Source organism: Diadema antillarum, unplaced genomic scaffold (assembly GCF_040938485.1).
Source record: "Diadema antillarum isolate AM-2024a unplaced genomic scaffold, OU_Dant_1.0 seq00000053_RagTag, whole genome shotgun sequence".
Classification (NCBI taxonomy): Eukaryota; Metazoa; Echinodermata; class Echinoidea; order Diadematoida; family Diadematidae; genus Diadema; species Diadema antillarum.
This window is the reverse complement of record NW_027271161.1, coordinates 222,120-244,462: the sequence shown is the minus strand read 5'-3', so window position 1 is coordinate 244,462 and position 22,343 is coordinate 222,120. Positions and strand designations below refer to the sequence as shown.

The window sequence follows — 22,343 nt, the reverse complement described above, 5'->3', positions numbered from 1 at the left end:
AATAGACTATTCAAATGGCAAAAAAATGTTTTCTGTTTAGGACAAAAGGGTGCTTTGCCACACATAGCTGCAACTTGCTGTATGCGATGACAAACTGTGTAAAACACAAGTATTATGGCATCCAAGATCCCTTTGCCAAGAATGTTGTGCGATACTGTGCAATTATTTGTCCTTCTTCCAGTATACATCAGCATACCCTCACCTCACTCTGTCATTATACCCCCTCCACCCCCCCCCCCCCCCCCCCCCCCCCCCTTCGGCTTTAAGATTAGCCAGCAAAGCAGTCCACGGATTTTTCAAGTCTTACTCAACTCAACTCCAGCAGGTTTAAGAGCAAATGATACAAAGGAAAGGAATATGGATACTACTGCAGAGGAAATGATAAAAGCAAATACACTCAGATACTGTTTTTCTCTAATAACAAACACGATTCACCATTTTAATGACATTTTTTCTTCCACAAGTCACATCACAATTCTTTTTGATACTGCCCTATGTTCTAATCCTTTATCACTACAAGCAACCTTGTGATATAAAATGTTACAGACTTTGTTTTCAATTATGGGTAAAAGGAAAGCTAAGTATTTTTTTAAATTTTTGTCTTTAATTAAATAAAACATAACGCTCAGTAACTTCCAAGTCAACGGTTCAAAAACATTCAACATACACAAGAATGCATGCTCTCTGTCTCAAGAGCTATTTGGCTATTCTGAATTAAGGAGTGCTTAAAATTCTTGAGTATGCTGCTGTTAACGTGGAAAGATTAGTAACAAGATCCATCCCTCCCCCTCCCCCCCCCCCCCAGCAAACTTGCTATTATACAACAGATATATATATATACAGCGCCTTGAATATGATTATAGTTAAATTGTGTATTAAACAAAGCTTTTTCACAGCGAGAATTCAGGCTTGCAAGTGACCTGGCTTTCACTATTATCCTCTAAAGCCGATAGTATCTCAAATATCAACACATCCTGACAAACAAACCTAAACCTACAATGTATACACATATTTAGTAAGAATGTCTAAGTAAACGGATCATAGATGAACACATGATTACAATTTAAATGAATCAATACTATGTACAATTTTTCAAAGAGTGCTTCAACATTTCCAAAAATAAAACAATGAACGTGAATGAACCCCAGTAACTACAAATACTGAATGCCAAGTAAAGCATCAAACATTAAAAGCACATCATCCCTTTTGTCTACCCATGGACTTCTGTTATTGACACTTTCCATACACAGCTTCTTGGCAGGTAAAAACAACCTCTGCTACAGAAAACGGCTTGGGAAGAAACAACAAACAGCTGTGCGAGATAAAACTGAAGAGCAGAAAATGACCCCCCCCCCCCCCAACTGCAAAGCAAAATGCCTGTGGTGGCATTGAAGAAGACACATTTGTGTAAGTTCTCACATGTGCGAATATTTGCAATGCTACTATAACGCCTCTCAAGGTTTGGTAATCTTCTTGTGGCTGGTGAGAATTTAGAAACGGCGCATGCGCTTGTTCATGTAGTCATCCCGACGGTCCATCCTGCCTCGCTCCACGCGGTCGATGTCTCTGCGTTCCACAGGCATTCGGCCTCCTCTGGCATCATCCATCTGAGGTCGGTTTGGTCCCCTGCTGCCGTAGGTAGCCGGTCCTCCCATGTTGGGGCCTGGGCCCTGATTGGGGCCTCCTGGGCCGCGCTGGTTTGGGCCACGTCCCCCCTGAGGGCCGCGACCTCCCTGACTGACTGGGGTGCCTTGCTGGCTCCCTGGGGCGCTGCCGAGTACTCCAGCTCCAGATCCAGGACCCCCCTGGCCGCCAGCACCTCCCCCTCCCATGGGGCCTCCCTGGTTTGGCCCGCGATTCTGACCATTGTTGAATCCACCGCCTGGTGGCTGATCAAATCTACTCTGGCGCTGTAAGTTGTATATTCATTCCAGCAGTCAATAGAGTTTTTTGTTTTTTGTTTTTTTAAAATCATTTTCATCATTAATTGTGTGCATGATATTGTTGGACAGAATATGCAGTTTGTGTTTGAATTCACGCAAGCAACGTAGTAGAATAAACCCATGGTAAGTTACACGTTACATAGATATGATACGCAAGGCACGTTCCATCGTCAAACAGGAGTCAAAGGATTGTGTACAAATAGGGGCATCAGATCAATTCAGTGTTGTTCCATTGCAGGCATCAAATGAGTCATCGGCATAACAGTGAGGACACATGGGAAAGAGACAAAGGTAAGGCAATCATTAGCATACACATCAACACCTATCAGGTTCGAATCTTGATTTATAGGGGTAAGAAAGTGGCACTTGATGATACGTTTGTGGCATGTATGCTTTCTTGCACTTGGCTGTCCAGTCTAGCACATTTCATAGTCTCATATGAGTGGGACTCAAGACAGACCACAAGAGATAGTAGTAGATGCCAGCAAACCAGTGAATACCACCACAAAGTGAGCCCTCCGACAACTATTTGCAACGACAAATGCTTATTTCACGCTATTCTGACATAGCAACCCTTTGATAGGCAATATCAAATCCAATTTGTTTCCACCAGAGTTTACTTCATACTAACAAAACAGACAGAAGAAAAAGAGAAACCCTACCAATAATACGGCAGTTTTGTTGAATAGCGAGATTTTTTTAGCAGTTACCACGTTTAAACCTACTTCATTAGACCAAAATCTGGGAAAGGGGGGGGGGGGGAGGGGTAGACACTCCATGAAAAAATGGGATCTATCATCACCATGAAGTTCACCTTTCCAATGACATGCATATTGCAACACTCGCCTATGATCATCAACTGTGTCTACATGTCAAGAAATCTATGAGCAAAGCAAAGAGATTGTCTGAAATTTTCCTTCTTATTACTCTGACTACCAATGGTGACTCAAACATATTTAGCATTATTCCTGTAATCATACGGTTTACTGAACTTTAACTTTAACTCACACCTAATTCATTCTTTACTTTCCCTTTTCTATTAGGCAGGAACCTGCAAATTCTATGGTTGTAGATCCTTATCGTCATGAAGTGACTTTGTAAGTTCAATTCTCTGATCAGTCCAATGACGTAAGTAAACCATTGGATACTGTCAGAAATACAGGGCCTACATTCTACAATAAAGACAGAGTGTGTATTGTGAGATGACATTTCTTATTTAAAAAAAAAAATGAAAAAAAAAATAGTTTTTGCTAGACAGGATCTCCCTCCTTGCATTTGGCTTTCAAAAAGGTACACACTGGTCTAAAAACAGAGCACAGCCAGAACAGTAGTTTTAATGGCTTTCAAATCCACATTCATGGACCAACTACATGTAGTACACAATTTTTCTCCCTCCCAACCCCCCCCCCCCAAAAAAAAAAACATTTAAAAAGAAAACACCAATTAACAATAGTGTTATCACATCATGTCACCAAAACACAAATCTCATGCCTGCCTGAATAAACATTTGGGCATGGGCTTCATACTTTAAAACATGGAACTACAAAGTCATTTTACTTGCCAAATAGTAAATTCTAGCTGCCCTAAAGGTCAAGCAGCACAAGATTTTTTACAACTTGTACAGGCAAATAACCCCATGAATGCAATGTAACAGAAAGCATATTCACTCGGGTACCCTTGGGCATTGTAGGAATACAAAAAAAAAAAGAGAAAGAAATGTCACGAACATCCACTTCCCACGTGGTTCATCAGTAAATGTTTCAATTCCCTGTGATCCCAGTAGGACCAGTAAGAGACCCTACGCAACTGCAAGAGGTCTGGCATTAGATTCAATTATGACCACTCTTCCTTCACAGCAACATGCCCTATATATTTTTAATCAAACCAACACCTCATAATTGTAATCTGGCAGATCATACGCAGACAAAGGGACAGCATCCCAAAATTCACTTGAAAGGACAAATATTTTATTTGTAAGAATATTTCTGGAAGTTTCAAGACACAAGGGGAAAAAAAATCACAGTGAAGCAAGCCTGTCAGAAGGAACAACTATTTGTGACTTGGTGCATCTCAACATAAACTTACAGGAACAGGCCAAGTGTGAAGCATTTTGAGAAACAAAATACATCCTATTCCTGGAAAGTGCCACTTTCAGAGTTTTAAGGAGAAATCACAAAAATATGTCAAAATATGTCAAAATACCCCTGCACTATATAAATATACACTGATGAGGTCAAAGAACTACAGCGCTGCAGGCAATCATGGTTGGAACGTGGTATTACAGCGCAGCACACATGTAGGATACAAAAGCAAAATGAACAAGCAGCACAAATCTGCCATGGCAGATACTCCAGAGGCATGAGCCCACACATTTACTTTGCACATTACTGCGTATACAAAAGTAATGTACAAGCACATGTGTATGTAATGCTACTAATAGTTCCATAAGGTTTTTACCTATGACCAACCAGAGCTGGCCACAAGTTTTGAATTGTCACACATATCTTACAATCAGATAAACAGGATTACAATTCATGTTTTTGTTTTAGGTTTTTTAGTGTTTTTTTGTTTTTTTGGAAATAGCAGCAGTAAGTATGATTTCCATCTGAGAAAGACGGCAAAGGCTGGCTATCCAGTCCTTTCACATTTTCTCTTAACACCCATCTATCATTTTTTAATATAAAACAACAAAATCAAACCTATATCAATGAGTTTCAACATTTAGGAATGAGGGGGAAAAAAAGATGGTTTGAACTCAATACGTTTCTTTCATGAATGCAAGACATTCATTCACTCAAAACTTCAATGAAAATACAATGATCACCAGCAGACCAAGAAATATGCTCTGAATTACACCAATTGACACAGTAAAACAGATGCATATCTCTAGCAATTGAGATGCAGAAAGGTGAACTTTCCTAAACTTTAGTTTATAAACATGATTCTACACTGAAATCTGAGAGCACGATCATGTAGATGGTAAAATCCATGTACACGAGCACCATGCATTCATATCAGCTCTAACGTAGTACATGGAAATGGTATGTCATGGTTTAATAAAACTGTTGATATGCAAAACATCTTTCAAAACTGATGCATACCATTTCAGTGAAGCTCCATTTGCCTATAAGAGAGGATTATGCCATCTCAGAAAGCAGAAAACTGCACAAAGGCAGGCACATGAGTAGAGAGTTTGTGGTAAGGATGATAGCATATGATTTCATAAAAAGAAAAGTGATAGAGATGAAAGTTACCTGTTCTTTCATACGTTCCTTTGCTATCTCTCACCACTAACATTTTCTCTCTCTGTTCTATCTTTTTCACTTTTTCCATTCGTCTCTCTATCTCTTTCTCTCTTACACACTCATACACCCACAGAGAAGCTATGCATACATACACGTAAAGCGCACAATGTCTCACAGCTCCATAGACGATACTTACCCCAGGAGTGCCTTGCATTTGCTGGGTCATCAAGTCTTGACTACCACCTCCCTGGGGGCCACCACTTGAACCCCCTCCACCCATGAGGGGCTGAGGCCCACCTCCCTGCATAGGGCGTCTAGAGCCCTAGGAAGAACATGTACACAGTGCGCTAGCTCCAACATCCCATGGCAAACATTTAATTTAGGCAACAAGAGGTACTAAGATCACTGAGAATAGTTTTGAGGAAAAAAACTCCCCGAAACAAGAAAAATATTTTGAGCGATAATCATAGCAAAGATTTCTACTTTCAACAATCACACATCTACTGACTGGCTTGCCAATTTAATGCTACTTCCATTTGGTAAGAATGTATCTGTAACACAGTACTGAACACTGCCAGTTTCGCTGCCATGAATGGGGTATCACTAACTGGTTCATAAACTATAACAAAATACTGATTGTTCTTCAAATTCCACATTGTTGAAGAATCCTGCAACACATCAGGGCCAAAACGAAGAAATTTTGCCAGTAGTCCACAGTTGATTGTGTGCCTCCATCTTCTCTTACAATCAGTGCAGGATTAGAATTTTACTTAAATATGGATGAAGTTCATTGATCTTGCACACTGAAATGTTTTATATTGATTTTTTTTTTTTTTTTAATCAAATCATATAACCGCTGGACATTCTGAGCTAAAGGTCATGGGCAGGACTGAATTCTTTTAGTCAGAGTGTAATGACCTTCAGACTTCCACTACTCTCACTGCATGCAAATATTGACCTCTATGCTTTCTAATAATATTACCACTGTACAGTCCTGTTTGAACTTATGGCGAGAAACTGTCATCATTTAGATTACTGTGACCTTCAAACTTTTACCGGTGTTTGTATCATTTCTATTCTTCATCACAAATTACATCATCAATGGAGTTTCTAAGCATAAGATATGGTTGGAAACAATATATTTGGAGACAATGTTGCGTGATCTTGAGCCTTCACAGGATTTCACCCTAAATCTAATCCAATGCATTTATACCTCAAGCACATCTGCACCATGTACAATGAAAATCCATCACAGGAGATTCCTTAATACAAGTACTCCTTTTGAGAGCTTGAGTGATCCGATAAAACATGACCTTCTAAATCGATTAGACAGATGCCAAGAATCTTTTCTAGTCCTGCATAATTTACATTATTTTTAATTGCATCAATCCAAACAGAACTGTCATTGGACTATATCCCAATGCTTTGTATTTACGTCTTGTACAACAAATCATGTTTAATAATGGAAGTTGCCATAATTAAAAGAAGAAAAAAATTTTAAACGCTAAGGAGGAAAAAATCTACACAGACACAGGCATACTTTCACCCTGAATGAAAAAATGAAGTATTCACTTCACAGCATTCAATGTATTTACGTTTCTTGATAAATCTCACTCATCTTTAGATGACCAGAATTTACCAACATTTTCACTGGAATATCAAAGGAATCTAAAAAGTGCCATACTGTTTTTCATCAAGTAATGATTTGAAACATGCAATTTATAATATGATTATTACGAAGGGAATTGGGAGTATACACAAAAGAAAACTTTAATCCTCTAGTAGTCTGGAATATTTCAACACCCATACAGAAGAGAATATCTACCAAATAACACTCAATTCCATGCAATTTTCTTTGTGAGTGTGTGTGTGTACACCACAGGACCAGAAGAAACATCAGGAACTAAAAACTTCATACAATACATACTGCCTGAAATGGAATGGTCAATGCTACGTGGAAAGAACTTTCACTAGTGAAAGAATGCAGAAGTCAAATATCACCATTCCAGCATTCATTATTAATATTAGAAGCATAGTTTTACTAACAACATTCTTTGTGAATATTTCTGAGATGGAAAATTTTCAAAGTAAGAAGTGGAGATATGTGAAATTATAAGAATGATTAAAATTCTACCATAGCGTTGACTTTGATTAAAATTCTACCATAGCGTTGACTTATGTTTAATATATTCTATGATGAAAAGAGTGGTTCAGAAAAAAAAAAGATGAAAAACAAACGCAATTCAAGAATTGCAGCTGGAAGTATAGAAATACTACACATCAATTTACCCCCCCCCCCCAAAAAAAAAAAAAAAAAAAAAAAAAACTTTGACAGATTTTTTCCTGTCGGACATTACGGAAAAATTCTACAAGAATTTGTTGGAGCCATGCCAGTTGTCCAAGATAGCACAAAAATGCTGCAAGGAGTAGTCAATTTTCCTAAAATTTAAAAAAAGGATAAAAATTGAAGTAATTCAGTGAAAAACACTTCTTTCCTGTGACATAGCTAAATATATGGAGTATGAAGACCAAAAGGACACCAGCCGTGCAACATCGACTCCTCAAGAATACAAGAGCAACAAACAGTTGGAGGAAAGAAATTCTCAGAAAAAGGAAGAGCATCCCAAGCCAATAAGCTTAGATGAATTGCTATCAATGAAGAAGTACAAGAAATCTCACATTATTCTAGCTTAACAGCATGCTATACTCTCACTATTCACTCTCTCTGCTTCTCTCACTTCAGAGTAAGGCACATTGAAATCCAAAGGTCTCATGCTTTGATCTCTTCAACTTCCATCACAATTGCTGGATTGCTGTACGAGCTCTTCAAGGGCTTTACTATATATGGGGATCTCAAGATTTCAGCAATATTTCATAGGTTGCAGGGGCATTTATTTCAATGAACACCATGGAGAATCAAAGCTGGAGAAAATGCTTCTCAATTCATCCAAGCATCCATTTTTCCTGGTGCCCTCATTATATCCACCATTGAAGTATCTTACGAGGTTAGAATAGTAAACGTGATGCGAAATCCCTCTAGCACTTCACAGCGAAGTATACTTGCAAGCCTCTCAAGCCAAAAGAGAATTCTGGCTCAGCTCTCGGATGGGACTTTCTCCAGTTTGGATCCCCCAGGGACTTGCAAGGACAGCTTTCACCTACCTGATCCATCTGCATCATCTCTTCCTGGCGTCGGATCATGTCTTGCTGGAGCCTCATCTCGTCCTGTTGCCGGCGGCGAAGTGCCTCCTCCTGCTGGTGCCTCAGGAGAGTCTCTTCCTGGCGACGCGCATCTCTCTCGTTACGTCTAATTGTACATAGATAGAGTAATAACGGAGTATCATTAAGAGGTCAGATATAGCAAGGTAGCCAACATTTGCAAGTCACATTTGATATATTGTCCCTGGTAATAACAAGATACCTGATGTAGCTCATTAGAACAAGGTTCCCTTCTACCACAATTTGGCACCTCAGCTCTGAACAATCTACTCCTCATGGCAAAAATTTGCTTTGAGCTAAAAGCAGTCCTCTTTGTGTTTCCTTGGTCATTGCATACAGACCTTAATGGGTCAGCTTAAATTACAATTGGGTTGGATGCTTCAAACACATGCCATTTCGATAGAATCAAGGATTAAATGCATGACGACCTTTTTGCACTGAGCCAATTTTAATGTATTTGCTTTATTCTGTAATAATAAAGCAAGCATTTTTGGTACATCATTTCAAATCAAACATTTTATTGTGTTAAATATTTGCGATAGTACTGTGAAGCATGAAACTTATGAAAAAGGGATGCCAGTTAGAATGAAAGAGAGGGCCTAAGATACATCTAAATGTTGCTACTTTCTACATAAAGGGGCCTGAACCTTGATACTGCCAGAGCCAGAATTCAGGCTTTTGCCCGAAAACTGGCATCTCTGATGAAAACTTTCATCATGCAAAAGATATCCATCCTCATTTTGCGCACCTCATCTCAAACTCCCTGCGTTGGTCCTCCAAACGCTGCAATTCTTCCTGCCGTCTGATGAGTTCTGATGGGGGAGACGAAAAAGAAAAAAAGAATAAGAAAAAAATTGCATATACATGTAATAGGCAGCACAATGGGAACAACTGAATTAAAACATTATCTGCAAGCCTCAATGAACATATGCTGCTATACACCATAATGCCATTACATTCACCCACATTATCTCTGTGGAATACAAGAGTCACTGTAACTTTAAAGATTCCATTTAATCATGAAATTGAGTTAAAAACTGACAAAACTCTGAAGTGGCATCCTCAACACTATCCAAACAGCATATTTGCAAATCAATTGCAATTGGACTGATAAAATGTCAATAAGCCAAGAAGGGAGGGCTTTGTTATTATCTTTCTTACATTTTCTCAATTATATCTTTATACAGGATGGTCGAGTACTAAATGAATACTCAGTCAGCACATGCTTTATGACAGGCAGGAGGCAAGGTTACCTTGTCGCATCACCATTGTCTGATGCTCAGTCTTGGCAATCTCCATCTCGTCCAACATCTTCAGCCTGGAGTCTTCAATGTTCTTCTCCAGCTGCTCCCGCTTGAGCTTCTCCTCCTCCTCCAGGGCCTTCATCCTCTGCCCCCATTCGTACTCGAAGCTCCCGGGCTGAGCGAATCTGGGTGGCTGCTCCCTCTCCCGCTGGTACTCGCGGTTCTTCTGCATGTAGCGCTCGGGATTTCCATCTTCTTCATCCTTCTGTTCCAGTGGTTCCACAGTAATTGGGAATGGTGACCTGGAAAGCACATGGGTCCGAGATCATTAGTTCATCTTTGTAGGAGGTATACACATAAATGTGTTGAATGCAAATACAGCTCTCAAAATTATTCTACAATATCTATTTACCACTTTGAACACATCACATCATTTTGTACAAACATCAAATGAATGAAAAGATCCTTGACGGACAAACTTACGTTGTGAGCAGGAACACCCCTGTCCTTATCCTGTTCAGGGCATTCTGTGCACCAGGTTTGCGGGCAAATTCGACGATGCCATTTTTTGTTGGTCGCCCTCTGTCATCAACTATCACTACTGCCCTCTCTACCTCTCCGAACATGGAAAACGCTTGCTCCAAAAGCTCATTTGATGTGCTCGGGGGGATGTTCTTTACTCGCAGCGCAGCACCATGTGTTGCAAATCTGACTCGGATAGTGCGGTTCTTCTGGCTTGTACCATCTAGAGCAGCTTTTGCTGCCTCAGCGTTCAACCGTGTGTCCTGGGTAATAGAAAATAACATGAATTAGTCACAAAAGGGAAAAAAAAACATGCATGTGTTTAAATTAGCAGTCGGTAATGATAGCGTTGTAACAAGCGACAAGTTCAAAACATTTTGTCTGCATGCTCACTCGTCCGCCGATGTTGGCTGGGCCGGGATGCATGCGCTACGTATTCATTCACAACGCTGAGCGCTGTGTATGTACGTATACACACAGCACACACAAAGTATGACTACACGAGGGGGAGTGACTTCTGCGCTGGTTACACGTTCTAGCAAACCGCTGTACGCTCATTAACTGGTCGCTGGAGATCCGCACGCGAATGCTGCTTATCGGTGTTGTTTGCAAACATGATTTGGACACATTTTCGTGCATGCTCGTCAAAAAAAGGTGCAATATTGCAGTGATTTGAAAGTTAAATTTCTCTCGATAGAATAATCATTTCGCCTTGAAATTTGAAATATATGTTAGTGACATAATTCTCTTTCATATGAAATAGTTAGTAATTAGTAAGTAGTTAGTAATCCACTTTGTAGAATTTCAAAAGTTGCAAAAATGCTCCAGACACCCTAATACAAGCTTAAATTTGCCGACCTAGGGCCATGAATTTAAGACGCAATCGAGAAGGGTGAGGTACCTCACCCGATTTTCCATAGAGACAGTGGTTAAGAACATTCACACAGCAATGGGTACTCATTACTACGACTAGCAGCCCCATACGCATAGCGTAATGGGGCTGCGCATTGTAGCATTCACGATCATGACAAGCGAATATCGCGGATAAATATCAACTTAAAATCGAAAAAAATTTTCAATTTGAAGACTTACCAGTAAAGTTGAATCATTGACAACAGGCTTTGGGTAACGTTTGATTCTGCCAATGGTCCCTTTCTGTTCGAATTGATGACTTTATGTGACTCGGTCGAGACGAACCTGGGAGAAATGTGCTGAATTGACGGCCAGTGCATGCGCACACATCACATGAAATCCATGACCGGATTAAGATGTTTGTGTGCGCATGCTCTGGCCGTCAATTCAGTGTAGCTCTCCCAGGTTCCTATCGACCGAGTCACATTAAGAGTGAAAGACATCAATTCGAACAGAAAGGGACTAGCCTTCCTCTGGATGCTGTCAAATGCACCTCTCTAGATCTATTCAAAAAGAGGGTGCAGGACTTACCACTGTGTTAACAACCAGGGGTGTTTTTAGCTGCACATAGCGACTTTGTAGACATTTTAATGACACTGTATATGCCTGCACCACACCTGCCCACACACTAGTACGCTGATACACATTTTGTGGACTGTACTACACGGAAGAAGAAGAAGAAGACTATTAGCAGAATCAAACGTTGCCTGAAGCCTGTTGTCAATACTTCAACTTTACTGGTGAGTCTTCAAATTGAAAGAATTTTTCGATTTTAAGTTAACATTTATCCGCGATACTCGCTTGTCATGATCGTGAATGCTACAATTACATTGTAGGATGCGCAGCCCCATTACGCTATGCGTATGGGGCCAACTAGTCGGATCAGGCCGCTAGGTGCGGCAGTCTTGCATTGTGTGAACACGCTGGCGCCCGTGTTTCGATGGGCGCTCTGCATCGGTTGATTAAAACCGCTCTGCATCGGTTGATTAAAACTCGATTTTTGAAGAAAAGAAAAACAGACAGGATTTTTTTCTTCTTTTCATCATGGATAGTGGACATGTGTAACAAAAAATCACTGTGCAAAGTTGCGACAATTTATACGTCAGATGTGAGATGAATAAGAAGTGAATAGGGGGCCTCATGAGGCGTGGGGGCGGTCCTCATAAGGCAGGGCAGTCCTCGTACGCGGGAGCGGTCCTCATGAGCGGGTTTCCCGGACTGATGTAGGGTTGGGGCACCACGTATCGTCACCCTAAGGATCTGTAGCTTGTTTATTCTAAAAATATAACACAAACCCGCCTAATTCCTACCTCAAATATGCCATAAATACTGCAGTTTTGAATGTCGTGACCGTCTCGTTGATTATGAATCTCCGTTTTAAAATAGCGCAATTTTAGTTCGTGCGTTCCGTTTTCTTCGCGCAGCAGCTAAAAAGGGAACCTTGCGATCGGCACCCCCTCCCCTCCATAGGTATACACGTGAATTTCACAGGCCATAGGTAATACACCTGAATTTCACAGCCATGCGTCGTTACTGAGCGGATGTGTAATTTTTAGCTTGGTTTGTTTGAGTTTGATTTTCGTTTCTTCGTTTTTATTGTCTTTATAGCTGACACTTAATCCCGCGCGTACCTTTTCGTTCTATACGCAAACAGCCATGATACGCAGGGTGCCGATGGGAAGGTGCCCTGCCGATAGGTGGTGTCCCAACCAAGACCCACTGTCGACCCGTGGTGCCTGATAGGTACTCGAATTCGCACACACTGCTCGATTAGGGTAAAATCTCGCACCAATAATAAACATTTATATCGGGCCGTAAAGTGCACAATTGCCGAAAATACATGTAGATCCACTAACGCTAGTAGGGCCTAGAGCTAGCTTATTTCTACTAATAGGTCCACATTATAAAATTTATAATTTGCATATAAATTTATTCCAGAGTGAAGAGAGATTGTGAGAAGTGAGAAAGTGGTTGTTTGGTTTGACGTTTCTCACAGTCACAGTAACGAACATGATGAATTAACGGTCTGGTGAGAGGTGTAACGTTACTAAGATTGAAGGAATGTAAAAGCATTTGTTGGAACCGTACCAGCCTAATGAATCCAAAGCCTTTTTGACTGTTGAGGAATGATTCTGAGACCTCTCCAAACTTTTCAAACATCTGTTTGAAATCTCCTTCTGTGACATCATTTGCTAGATTACCGACGAACAGGCGGCACCGTCCAGTAAATTTCTTCTCAGGCTTTGGTCCAGCGTCTAGTTCAGGCAGTGGGTTTAGGGTATCATTGCCTTTTTGGTGGTCTCTTCGGGACCCTTGTCCACCATGGAACGGAGGTTTGTTGCGGCGATCGCCTTGTCCACCACCACCTCTGCTAGGAGTTGTGTTTGCCGTCTGGCCTTCACCACCACCTTTCTCGTCTTTGCCACGGTTACCACCCTGTGGATTTGATCGCCTTGGTCCCTGATTACCTCTTTGCTCGTTCCTATTAGGCATGATGAATATTTAAGAAAAGAAAAGTTGTATTTCTATTTCAATTCTTCACGACACACGCTGTCTGATGCTTCTCAGTGCAAGAACAATGGCTGCTGTGAAAAACGAGGACGATCGCAAGTGCGTCGACGCGCTCTTCGGAGAGAATCGGAAGCTTCCGTCAAAGAATGGGGACTATAATACTGGTGTCAATTTCGTTAAAATAAAATAATTAGTATTTTTCTACTAAATCGAAATACATGGTATTTATTCAATTAAATTATTAACTCTTATTTTATATTTTTTGTTTTTGTTATGATAATACTGGCTTTTTTATTTGATAGTGCGGTAACTTCCAGCTATTCGGAATAACCGAAGTAATCCGAACTTTACTACCGACTGCCAATTTCGGAGGTGGCTGCTGGATGGAGCGAGGATAACGTCATAATATAGGGAGCGCAGAGCGTGGCTTGACTAGCGTGGCAGGACCTATGGCGTGCCTAGCCTGCATGCACGACTCCGCCATGCACGCAGTACAAGTCGTGATTTTGCTTGGGCGTGCGGCGCATACAACAGTATGCAATTTATTAGACCACGACATGGGGCATCATCATCATGCTGTCAGAGGGGTACTGAGTAATTTCGTAGAAAAGCTTTTCCGCCACACCGTGGGCATACATGGCTATGCTACCTTTCATTATATATCCAAAATTGTTTAAGATATTTCAAAAATCAAGTCAAAGGGGATTGAGAATGGTTACAACACTGAATGTCTTAGGCAATATTCCAGAAGACATATAGTGATTTCCTTCTTGACGTTCGTGCACATTTCAAGAACCTGTCTTTTGATCTCTTCCAGACTCCCCGTTTGGTCATTACATGTATTACTTTGGCAAGCAAAGACAGGCAGTGGTGGGGCTTCATGACTTCTATGCCACTCGTACTTTTGTAAGTTGTGCAACCCTTTCCTCATGTGAATCACACAGGTTTTGGGTGTTTGGTTCCAATCTACTGACTCATGTTTATGAAATCAATCTCAAAGACAAATACCTGTTTCTTGTTTTGGCCTTAGTCTTTTCTCATTTCATGCATTTGTATCAATAGGCCTATTGGACATACAAATACAATTAGTGGGGTGGCTTAGTGACAAATATACTGATAATCGTGACACGCCGGACAAAAGTGTCATTTTTTCCTCAGACATTTGTATATATATGAGGATCAAAATTAGGGGGTGCTCCAAGAAATCCGCTAACAGAAAAGATGAGAAAATGCCCTTAATTTGTACATAACAATAGTGTCTGAATTCAAAGACTATACACAGGGCATTCGCCAGGTTTCTGTACAATGCAATGCAATGTACATGGTTGCTAGTCTTAAAATTCAGACCCATAATACGACATATTGTGTGCATGTTTACAGTAATACACCATTTTTACTGGTTTTCCTATGGTAACAGGTGGTTAGTCTGTGTTGCAGACCTGAGGGAGGTGTGTTGGAATAGTCCAGTTTTCTTAAGCACCTTTTCATTAAATAATTTCCTATAATTTCTGGTAAAGGATTTTTTTAGTACTGTCTACCTCCTGTAGAGAAATGGCAAAGAGTGACATGTGACTCTGGCTCAGATACTTTAAATCTTGGGCAATGACTGAGCCAGGTGTAGGACTATGTCACAGTTCATTTTTTCTCCCAGAACTACTAGTTTACCAGTAGAAGAGCTGCATATTCCATTGAGAACTTAAGGTTTTGGGTATTGACCTACATATTTCCTAACAAATTTAACCCGTTTCCTCCAAGATTGTGTGAATTCCATAGGTTTAGCGCAGGGATTACCTGGTTCCCGTAAGCAATTTTTATAGTCCGCACCTCCCCTCTTTATATGTTTCTTATTTCTTGTGGGGGTTATTCAAATGTTTAAAAAGGTTAAAAGTCTATTTTCATAGATGAAGTTGAATTTAGACAATTTGAATATTTTTAAAAATATATTGATATTTGTAATTTCACTCATAAAGACTTAAAGCGGTTTGAATATTTTTGGTCTGATAGCTATGTATAGACATGTTATTAAAAAGTAAAAGCAATGTTTGATTGGTTCACATTATCCAAAGAGGGTGGGATGTAGTTGGCTGGTGAACAAAGTCTATGGGGAAGTTTAAAAAGTTGATAGAAATAAAACAAAATCGGCATAGAGCAGAATCTAAATCACAATATGATATGACAAAATTCCCGACCCCAAAGGCGGTTGATTCTATGATGCTTTATGTCAAAATACATTCCACCCAAAATACATGTGATTGATAGGAGGAAAAAGTATAGTACATTAAAAACAATATAGTTCAACTAACCCCATTAGTCGAGCAGCATAATGAAATGATTGTTAAGTTTTATCGCCTTGTCAATTGAAGATGATGTTACATAATGACAATTATCAAAGTCAGCTAGATCTACGAGTATATCAAGAAACCAAAAAGAAGGGGTGGGGTGGGGTGGGGAGAGAAGAATGAAGTAAGTTATTAGTATTTGTAGTTTTGGTTTTCAGTATATTCATTTTAATTTCCTTAATTTCCGTTAGGTCATCATGGATTGGAGCATTTGTGTACTAGTAATCTGCCAGGAACAAACACAAGAAAAACTTAAAGGTCCTATATTATACACTTTTGGGAGAGTGACTTGAAAAAAAAAAATGTTCAGGATATCACATTTTATGCATAATATGTGTAGGTCTGGGGGCATTTCATGAAGCATTTTGTCCGACAAGTTGTCGGACAAATTTGCTCTCTGCCAATCAGATGCAAGGATTTCTGTAGTTTGTAACAGTTTGTCAGAAAAATATCTGACCAAACTGCTTCATGAAATGCCCCCCTGGGGGGCATTTCATGAAGCATTTTTGTCCGACAACTTGTCGGACAAAAATGCTCTCAGCCAATCAGATGCAAGGATTTCAGTAGCTTTTAACATTTTGTCAGACGAAATATCTGACAAAACGCTTCATGAAATGCCCCCCAGTTGTATCACAAGACATCCTACCATATACAGTTTTTGCAATCAAAGCAAACATATAAAGAGATATCAGTATTTTTCTCATTAAAGCATAAATGCGGACGGTTTAGTCTGGAAACATGTTATCATAGAAATATTGTTCACATTTTGTGTTATTAACAATACTTAACATTGATTATACAGATTCATTTTTTACAGAGGTTCTTTGTATCCGTAACTTACACTTAAGAATAATTTTCAAGCACTAATTTTGGGTTTTTGCCTTTAATTATCCACAAAAAGGAGGACTCAGTGCATAAAAGGTGTATGCTTTATTTTTGGAAAATGTTGAGGAGATCAGGAAAATAATATATATTGATGTAGATTTTGGACCTGAAGGAGCAGTTGAAGCATTTTTAAGAAACAATGCCTTGTGGCATCGTTCTTATCATCAAAAATTAATAATGGCAAACTCAAATGAAAATTGGAGGGGGGAAGAAAAGATGAACATAATGACATGAGACAGCTTGGTAAAGATTAAACGCTAAAATAGACAATGCAGCCTCTTTTCTCAGTTCATACTTATCCAGAGTGTGTGCTTTCTTTCCAGTACCGGTATTATTATTTAGATAGGTTAGGGGAATCCCTTTGAATTGTGTGATACATCATTTTAAAGCTTACAGTCTGCTCTTTCAGAATCTGTCCTTAAAGGACAAGTCCACTTTCATGCGCACGTGGATTCAGTGAATACAACAATATTAGTAGGACACATCACAGAAAGCTTGGAAAAAATCGTACAATCCGTTCAAAAGTTATGATTTTTTAAGGTATCTGCACAGTCGCGGCTGGATGAAAAGACTACCACAGTGTATGATGTCACATGCACACATTCTAAGGAAAATGAAATGAGAATTTCACAAAACCATACTTTTTGAATAAAGTTCACATAGTTTCTTTGACTTGCTACTTACGTATGTCAAGGGTAAAATTATTCCCCCTGCCTTCTGAAAGAGAAGTCGAGTATCCTTTTGTAAGCGAAAATAATTTATGTTGAATTTTCTTTATTCATTCTTTATATCGTTGTACACATGTGACATTACAAGGTATAGTAGTCTTCTCATCCAGCCTCGACTGCATGAGCAGAAACTTCAAAAATTCATAACTTTAGAACGGATTGTCCAATTTTCCTCAAACTCTCACTGATGTGTTCTACTATTGTTGCTGCATTCACTCAACCCACATGCTATAAAGGTGACAAATCTTTGTCTGGCGACTTTTTTGTTGATCAATTATACCAACCCTGATGGAAATCTCTTCAAATTCATAAGTTCTGAAGTCTCCTTTAAGTTTAACCAAAATCTATATATGTAGTTGCCATGGCAACATACCACTTAACACTAATGAAAAGTATTTCAAACCTCTATACATCCCGTTGATCAGTTGTACCTATTCAAATGGAATCTCTTCCAAACTGGAAAATAGCCTCCTGTAACTAACTTCAATCAAAAACCCTCGTTTTGGGTTGCCATGGCAACGCACAAATCAACAATTATATTTGACCCCTGGTTTATACTCTTGGTACCTTCTATATAACGTTCATATCAAATTTTGTGAAAATTGAATCTTCCTACCTGGAGAAATAAACAAAAACATGATTTTTAGAAAAAGTTCATTGACCTTTGACCTTTGACCTTTGGAAAATTCACCCCAAATTCAATCAAAATATTTTACTTGTTCTCAATATTCTTCCTGCCAAGTTTTATCCAGATTGGATATTCCTGACCTGAGAAATAGCCAAAAAACCTATTTCACAAATAAAGGTCATTGACCTTTGACCTCTGACCTCCTTCCCAGCATCAATTTTCTTGGAGCACCCTATTTTTTGAGAAGGTACATCATGAAGTACCTTTGGTGAAAAAATCATGCTTTTGTCCGCCGTGTCACGATAATTTCACTAAGCCACCCCACTAAATTGAGTTTATCGATCAAAATTCAAAGCCAGTGATAACGTAGGCCCTGACATCGCGATCCTTACTCTTTTAATTCTGAAAAAAAAAACTGTATTATATACCTATACATATATGTTTTAATTCTGAAAATTCATGTGGGAGGAGCGGGATAGGCCTATGATAGGAGTAGCAGTAAGTGGAGACACTGGACACCTATAATGATTTATAGAGGCATGCATTCATTGATTGCATCTGAATCAAGTTTTCTTTTTTTCTTTTTTTTAATCTAAAATATGGCAACATAAAGGCAAACTTACATTCCACCCCGCACTGTTTGACCTGCATGTACACGGTCAGATCGCTGAAGTTCAACTAGTTCTAAAAATGTGAAACCTCCCTCGTGATGGAATGGCGTCGATCGCCGCACCTTCCGTCCACCTCCATAATAAGCCTGAGGAAATAGTAAAAAGACGCATGAATACGATATCACACGTCATGCCAAAAAACGCAATTTATCAGAGACATTAAAATTGTCCCTGAATACCCGCTTTTCTTATTCATGGGAGAAAATACCATTCCACCAAAAATGTGCACCAGGTCGTTCAATTTCAATTCTAAAAACGTGAAAGTTCCTTGGTGGAATCGGAGGGGACACCCCCCCCCCCCCCCCGGGGGGGGGGGGGGGGGGAGGGTGGGAGGCTCGATCAGTCCATCTCCATATTAGAAATGTCAGATGCATTGACACCAATTAGCGGATCAATAAATGAAAATAACGTTTATTTTTAATACTATTTGATTGAAAAGCTAGTATGCAATACTTTGTCTTGCGTGGGCAGACGTGACTCCAAAAGAGCTATTCACTTCGGGGCTGCGCCCTCAGTGAATAATTCTTTTGGAGGCACTGAGGCCTATTTAACCAAAAACTAGAAATTAAGCAAAGTATATTTGTTCTTATATTTTGGATCAAAATTTTAAACAAAAGAAGGGGAAATGGGAAAAATGCGAGGCGTGAAGTCGTGTGATGGATGCAAGCGATAGTGTGAATTATATTTTAGATTAAAAAATGTGTCCTCCGGTGATTGGTTGAAAGAGCTTCACGTGATTATAGGTATTTTCAGCTACGTCAGAAAGCTGACACTCCGTAAAGTACTATTTGCAAACTGACGTCACAAAGCAATTCTGAAATTGTACTCAGCTTTGTACCAATCACTCTTTTCACAAACAATATTGTGCAAAGCAATTCTGACATTGCGCACTGCTCGTACCGTCACTCTGTGAAATGTATCAATTTCAACAAAAAGATTGTGACGTCATAAAACTATTCTGACATTGCGCATTGTTTCGCACCGTGCGTCGTGCTTGTCAAATGGTAACTGTAACATTTTAACAAACATCACAAAGCACCAGGGGCCCGTTGCATAAAACTTACCGTTGAATTTCAATGGTAACTACCGTCAAAATTAGGCATCACAGCCAATCAGCATCAAGGATTATAAAATTTACCGCTAATTTGAAGACTTACCGCTAGAAAGGAGCGGTAAGTCCAGCGGTAAGGGTTTTATGAAACAGGGCCCAGGTATAGTTCTGACATCGTGCGCTGTTGCAATGTTCTTATGTGGTCAATCGCCCCTTCACAACATCGCATCCACCATACGACTTCTCACTTTGCATTTTCCCCCATTTCCCCCTTTCTTTTGTTTAAATTTTTGATCCAAAATATAAAACAAATATGCTTTGCCTAATTTTTAGTTTCTTGTTCAAACTATATAGGCCTCGGTGCCTCTAAAAGAACTATTCACTTCGAGGCTGCGTCCCTCAGTCACGTCAGTGAATACTAGTAGTTCATTTGGCGTCAACTCTGCCCATAGCAGGGGCGGATCCAGGAATTCTGTAAAGGGGGGGGGCGTGACTATCATTTTTGGTGCCACTTCCGGGTTTCATTTCATTTTTTTCTTTTTTTATTTCTTTTGTTTTTAACGATAAATAAAGGGGGGGGTGGCGTGCGCCTCTTGCGCCCCCCTCTGGATCCGCCACTGCATAGTTTTAACAAGAAACTCTCAAGGCAATTATGGTACACTAGTAAAATGGACCCAGCGCACGATGGCAGAACAGCTTTGTGACGTCACAATTGGTTTTGGTAAGATACTGTTACATTTCACCCGAAGCAGTGCGCAATGTCAAAATTGCTTTGTGGCGTCACAATTGTTTTGTTAGAAATATAAATTGTTAAGTAGTACTGCGTACATTTTCACAGAGAGCTGGCACGGCGCAGTGCGCGATGTCAGAATTACTTTGTGATGTCACAATTGTTTTTTTAAATAATTATTGTTACATTATTTTCATAGCGTGATGGCACAAAGCTGTGCACAATTATTTTAGAATTGATTTGTGACATCATTTTGCAAATAGCATACTATTTGCAAAATGTCATCATAGGAGTGACGTCATTTTGCAAATACAGTAGCAGGCCTACTTCATGGAGTGTCAAACATGCCAACACTATGACATACAGTGTAGTTGAAATATTATACCTGTAATCACGTGAAGCTATTTCAATCAATCACTGCAGGACAAATTTTTTATCCAAAAACAGGGCTACACACTTACCCATTTTTTTTCCACTGGTCTAATCTGTTTGTTGGACCATAGGAACCCAGTTTTTTTTTTCTATTTTTCCTGGTCCATTCCTGAAAAGGTTACTGGTCCGACAGTGATTTTTACTGTACTGGGACCGTCAGACCAGTGGTAGTGTGCAGCATTGCCAAAATATAATTGCACATAATCCGCTAACGGTGTGCACCATGCAGATCGCTCTTCAGTTACAAAGGGTCTACATATTAAAAAAAAAAATCCCTTGTGTGAGAGTGGGACACCCCGGTCTCCCCCACTCCCCCCCCCCCCCCCCCCCCGCCTTAGGTCCACCTTTTTTTTTTCATTATGATGCATAGGGAATTTGGGGTGAACTGGGACGCGGGAGAAGTGGGACACCTCCCATATCTCAAAAAGTTTTGAACTATTCAGCTTTCAGTTCTTATCCCCTATTTAGGCATTTGGCATCAGAGTACAAGCACATGGTAACATCTTTCCAGCAACTCTGCTCGAAAGTTTAATTTTGAATTATTTGTTCGGACACTTTTTTTGTAGTTTTTTCATTTAGTGTGAAGTGCTTTCTGAATTCATCGTATAGCTTTATAGGGGCACTTAGCGCGCTGTATGTAGGCCTTACAAATTAAATCTATGACATGAGGGGTGCTGTTCGTTATTCCGAAGGTTCGCTATTCCGAAGGTTCGTTATTCCGAAAGGTCGTTAATCCGAAACACGCAAATTCCCTATACCTACAGGTTCGTTAATCCGAAAATGAAAAAGGGTTCGTTAATCCGAAAATTAGTGGCGTTATTCCGAAGGTTCGTTATTCCGAAGATTGGTCAATCCGAAAATGAAATTCGGAACAACGAACCTTCGGAATAACAAATCTTAGGAATAAAGAGCCTTCGGAATATCGAACCTTCGGAATAACGAGCTGTAACCGACATGAGTGCCCCATTCTGAAAATCAGAAAAGTTATACGAGGTATCAACAATAAATCACAGTTCAAGTTCAAGTTCAAGTTGATTTATTTCATTTCCAACAAACAAAATAATTAGAAATACAATGAAACACTCGAATACACAGATGTCAGGAAATCAGTACCACAATGCGATGAACAGAATAACATTGTAAAAGAGATACAGGTAAGTTATCAACAGAGATACAAACTAGAAAAGCACTCTGAGAGCGCAGACCTCCGCCAAGCATGCAACTCATTTCCACCACTGATCTTCTTCTTCTTCCATAGAGATATCAGTGATTTCTACCCGTTG

At 39.7% G+C, this 22,343-nt stretch overlaps 1 protein-coding gene across 1 annotated transcript; it reads right to left on the bottom strand.

Annotated features, from left to right (window-relative positions):
• Positions 1 to 807: 807 nt before the first annotated feature.
• Positions 808 to 13,667, bottom strand: LOC139725636 (uncharacterized). The gene is made up of 7 exons (XM_071636727.1): positions 13,174 to 13,667; positions 10,135 to 10,436; positions 9,661 to 9,953; positions 9,156 to 9,219; positions 8,351 to 8,495; positions 5,385 to 5,510; positions 808 to 1,910 (listed from the first exon to the last, which is right to left on the bottom strand). The coding sequence occupies exons 1-7, from the start codon at positions 13,576 to 13,578 to the stop codon at positions 1,491 to 1,493; spliced, it is 1,755 nt and encodes a 584-aa protein (XP_071492828.1). The 5' UTR covers positions 13,579 to 13,667; the 3' UTR covers positions 808 to 1,490.
• Positions 13,668 to 22,343: the final 8,676 nt, after the last annotated feature.

What these genes read in the sequence shown, in the direction of transcription:
- LOC139725636 (XM_071636727.1), bottom strand. Translation starts at nt 13,578, where the DNA reads ATGCCTAATAGGAACGAGCAAAGAGGTAATCAGGGACCAAGGCGATCA. An exon ending in CGCAGGGAGTTTGAGATGAG is followed by an intron (nt 8,496 to 9,155) that starts GTGCGCAAAATG and finishes ATGTACAATTAG; the next exon opens with ACGTAACGAGAGAGATGCGC. An exon ending in AAATGCAAGGCACTCCTGGG is followed by an intron (nt 1,911 to 5,384) that starts GTAAGTATCGTC and finishes TACAACTTACAG; the next exon opens with CGCCAGAGTAGATTTGATCA.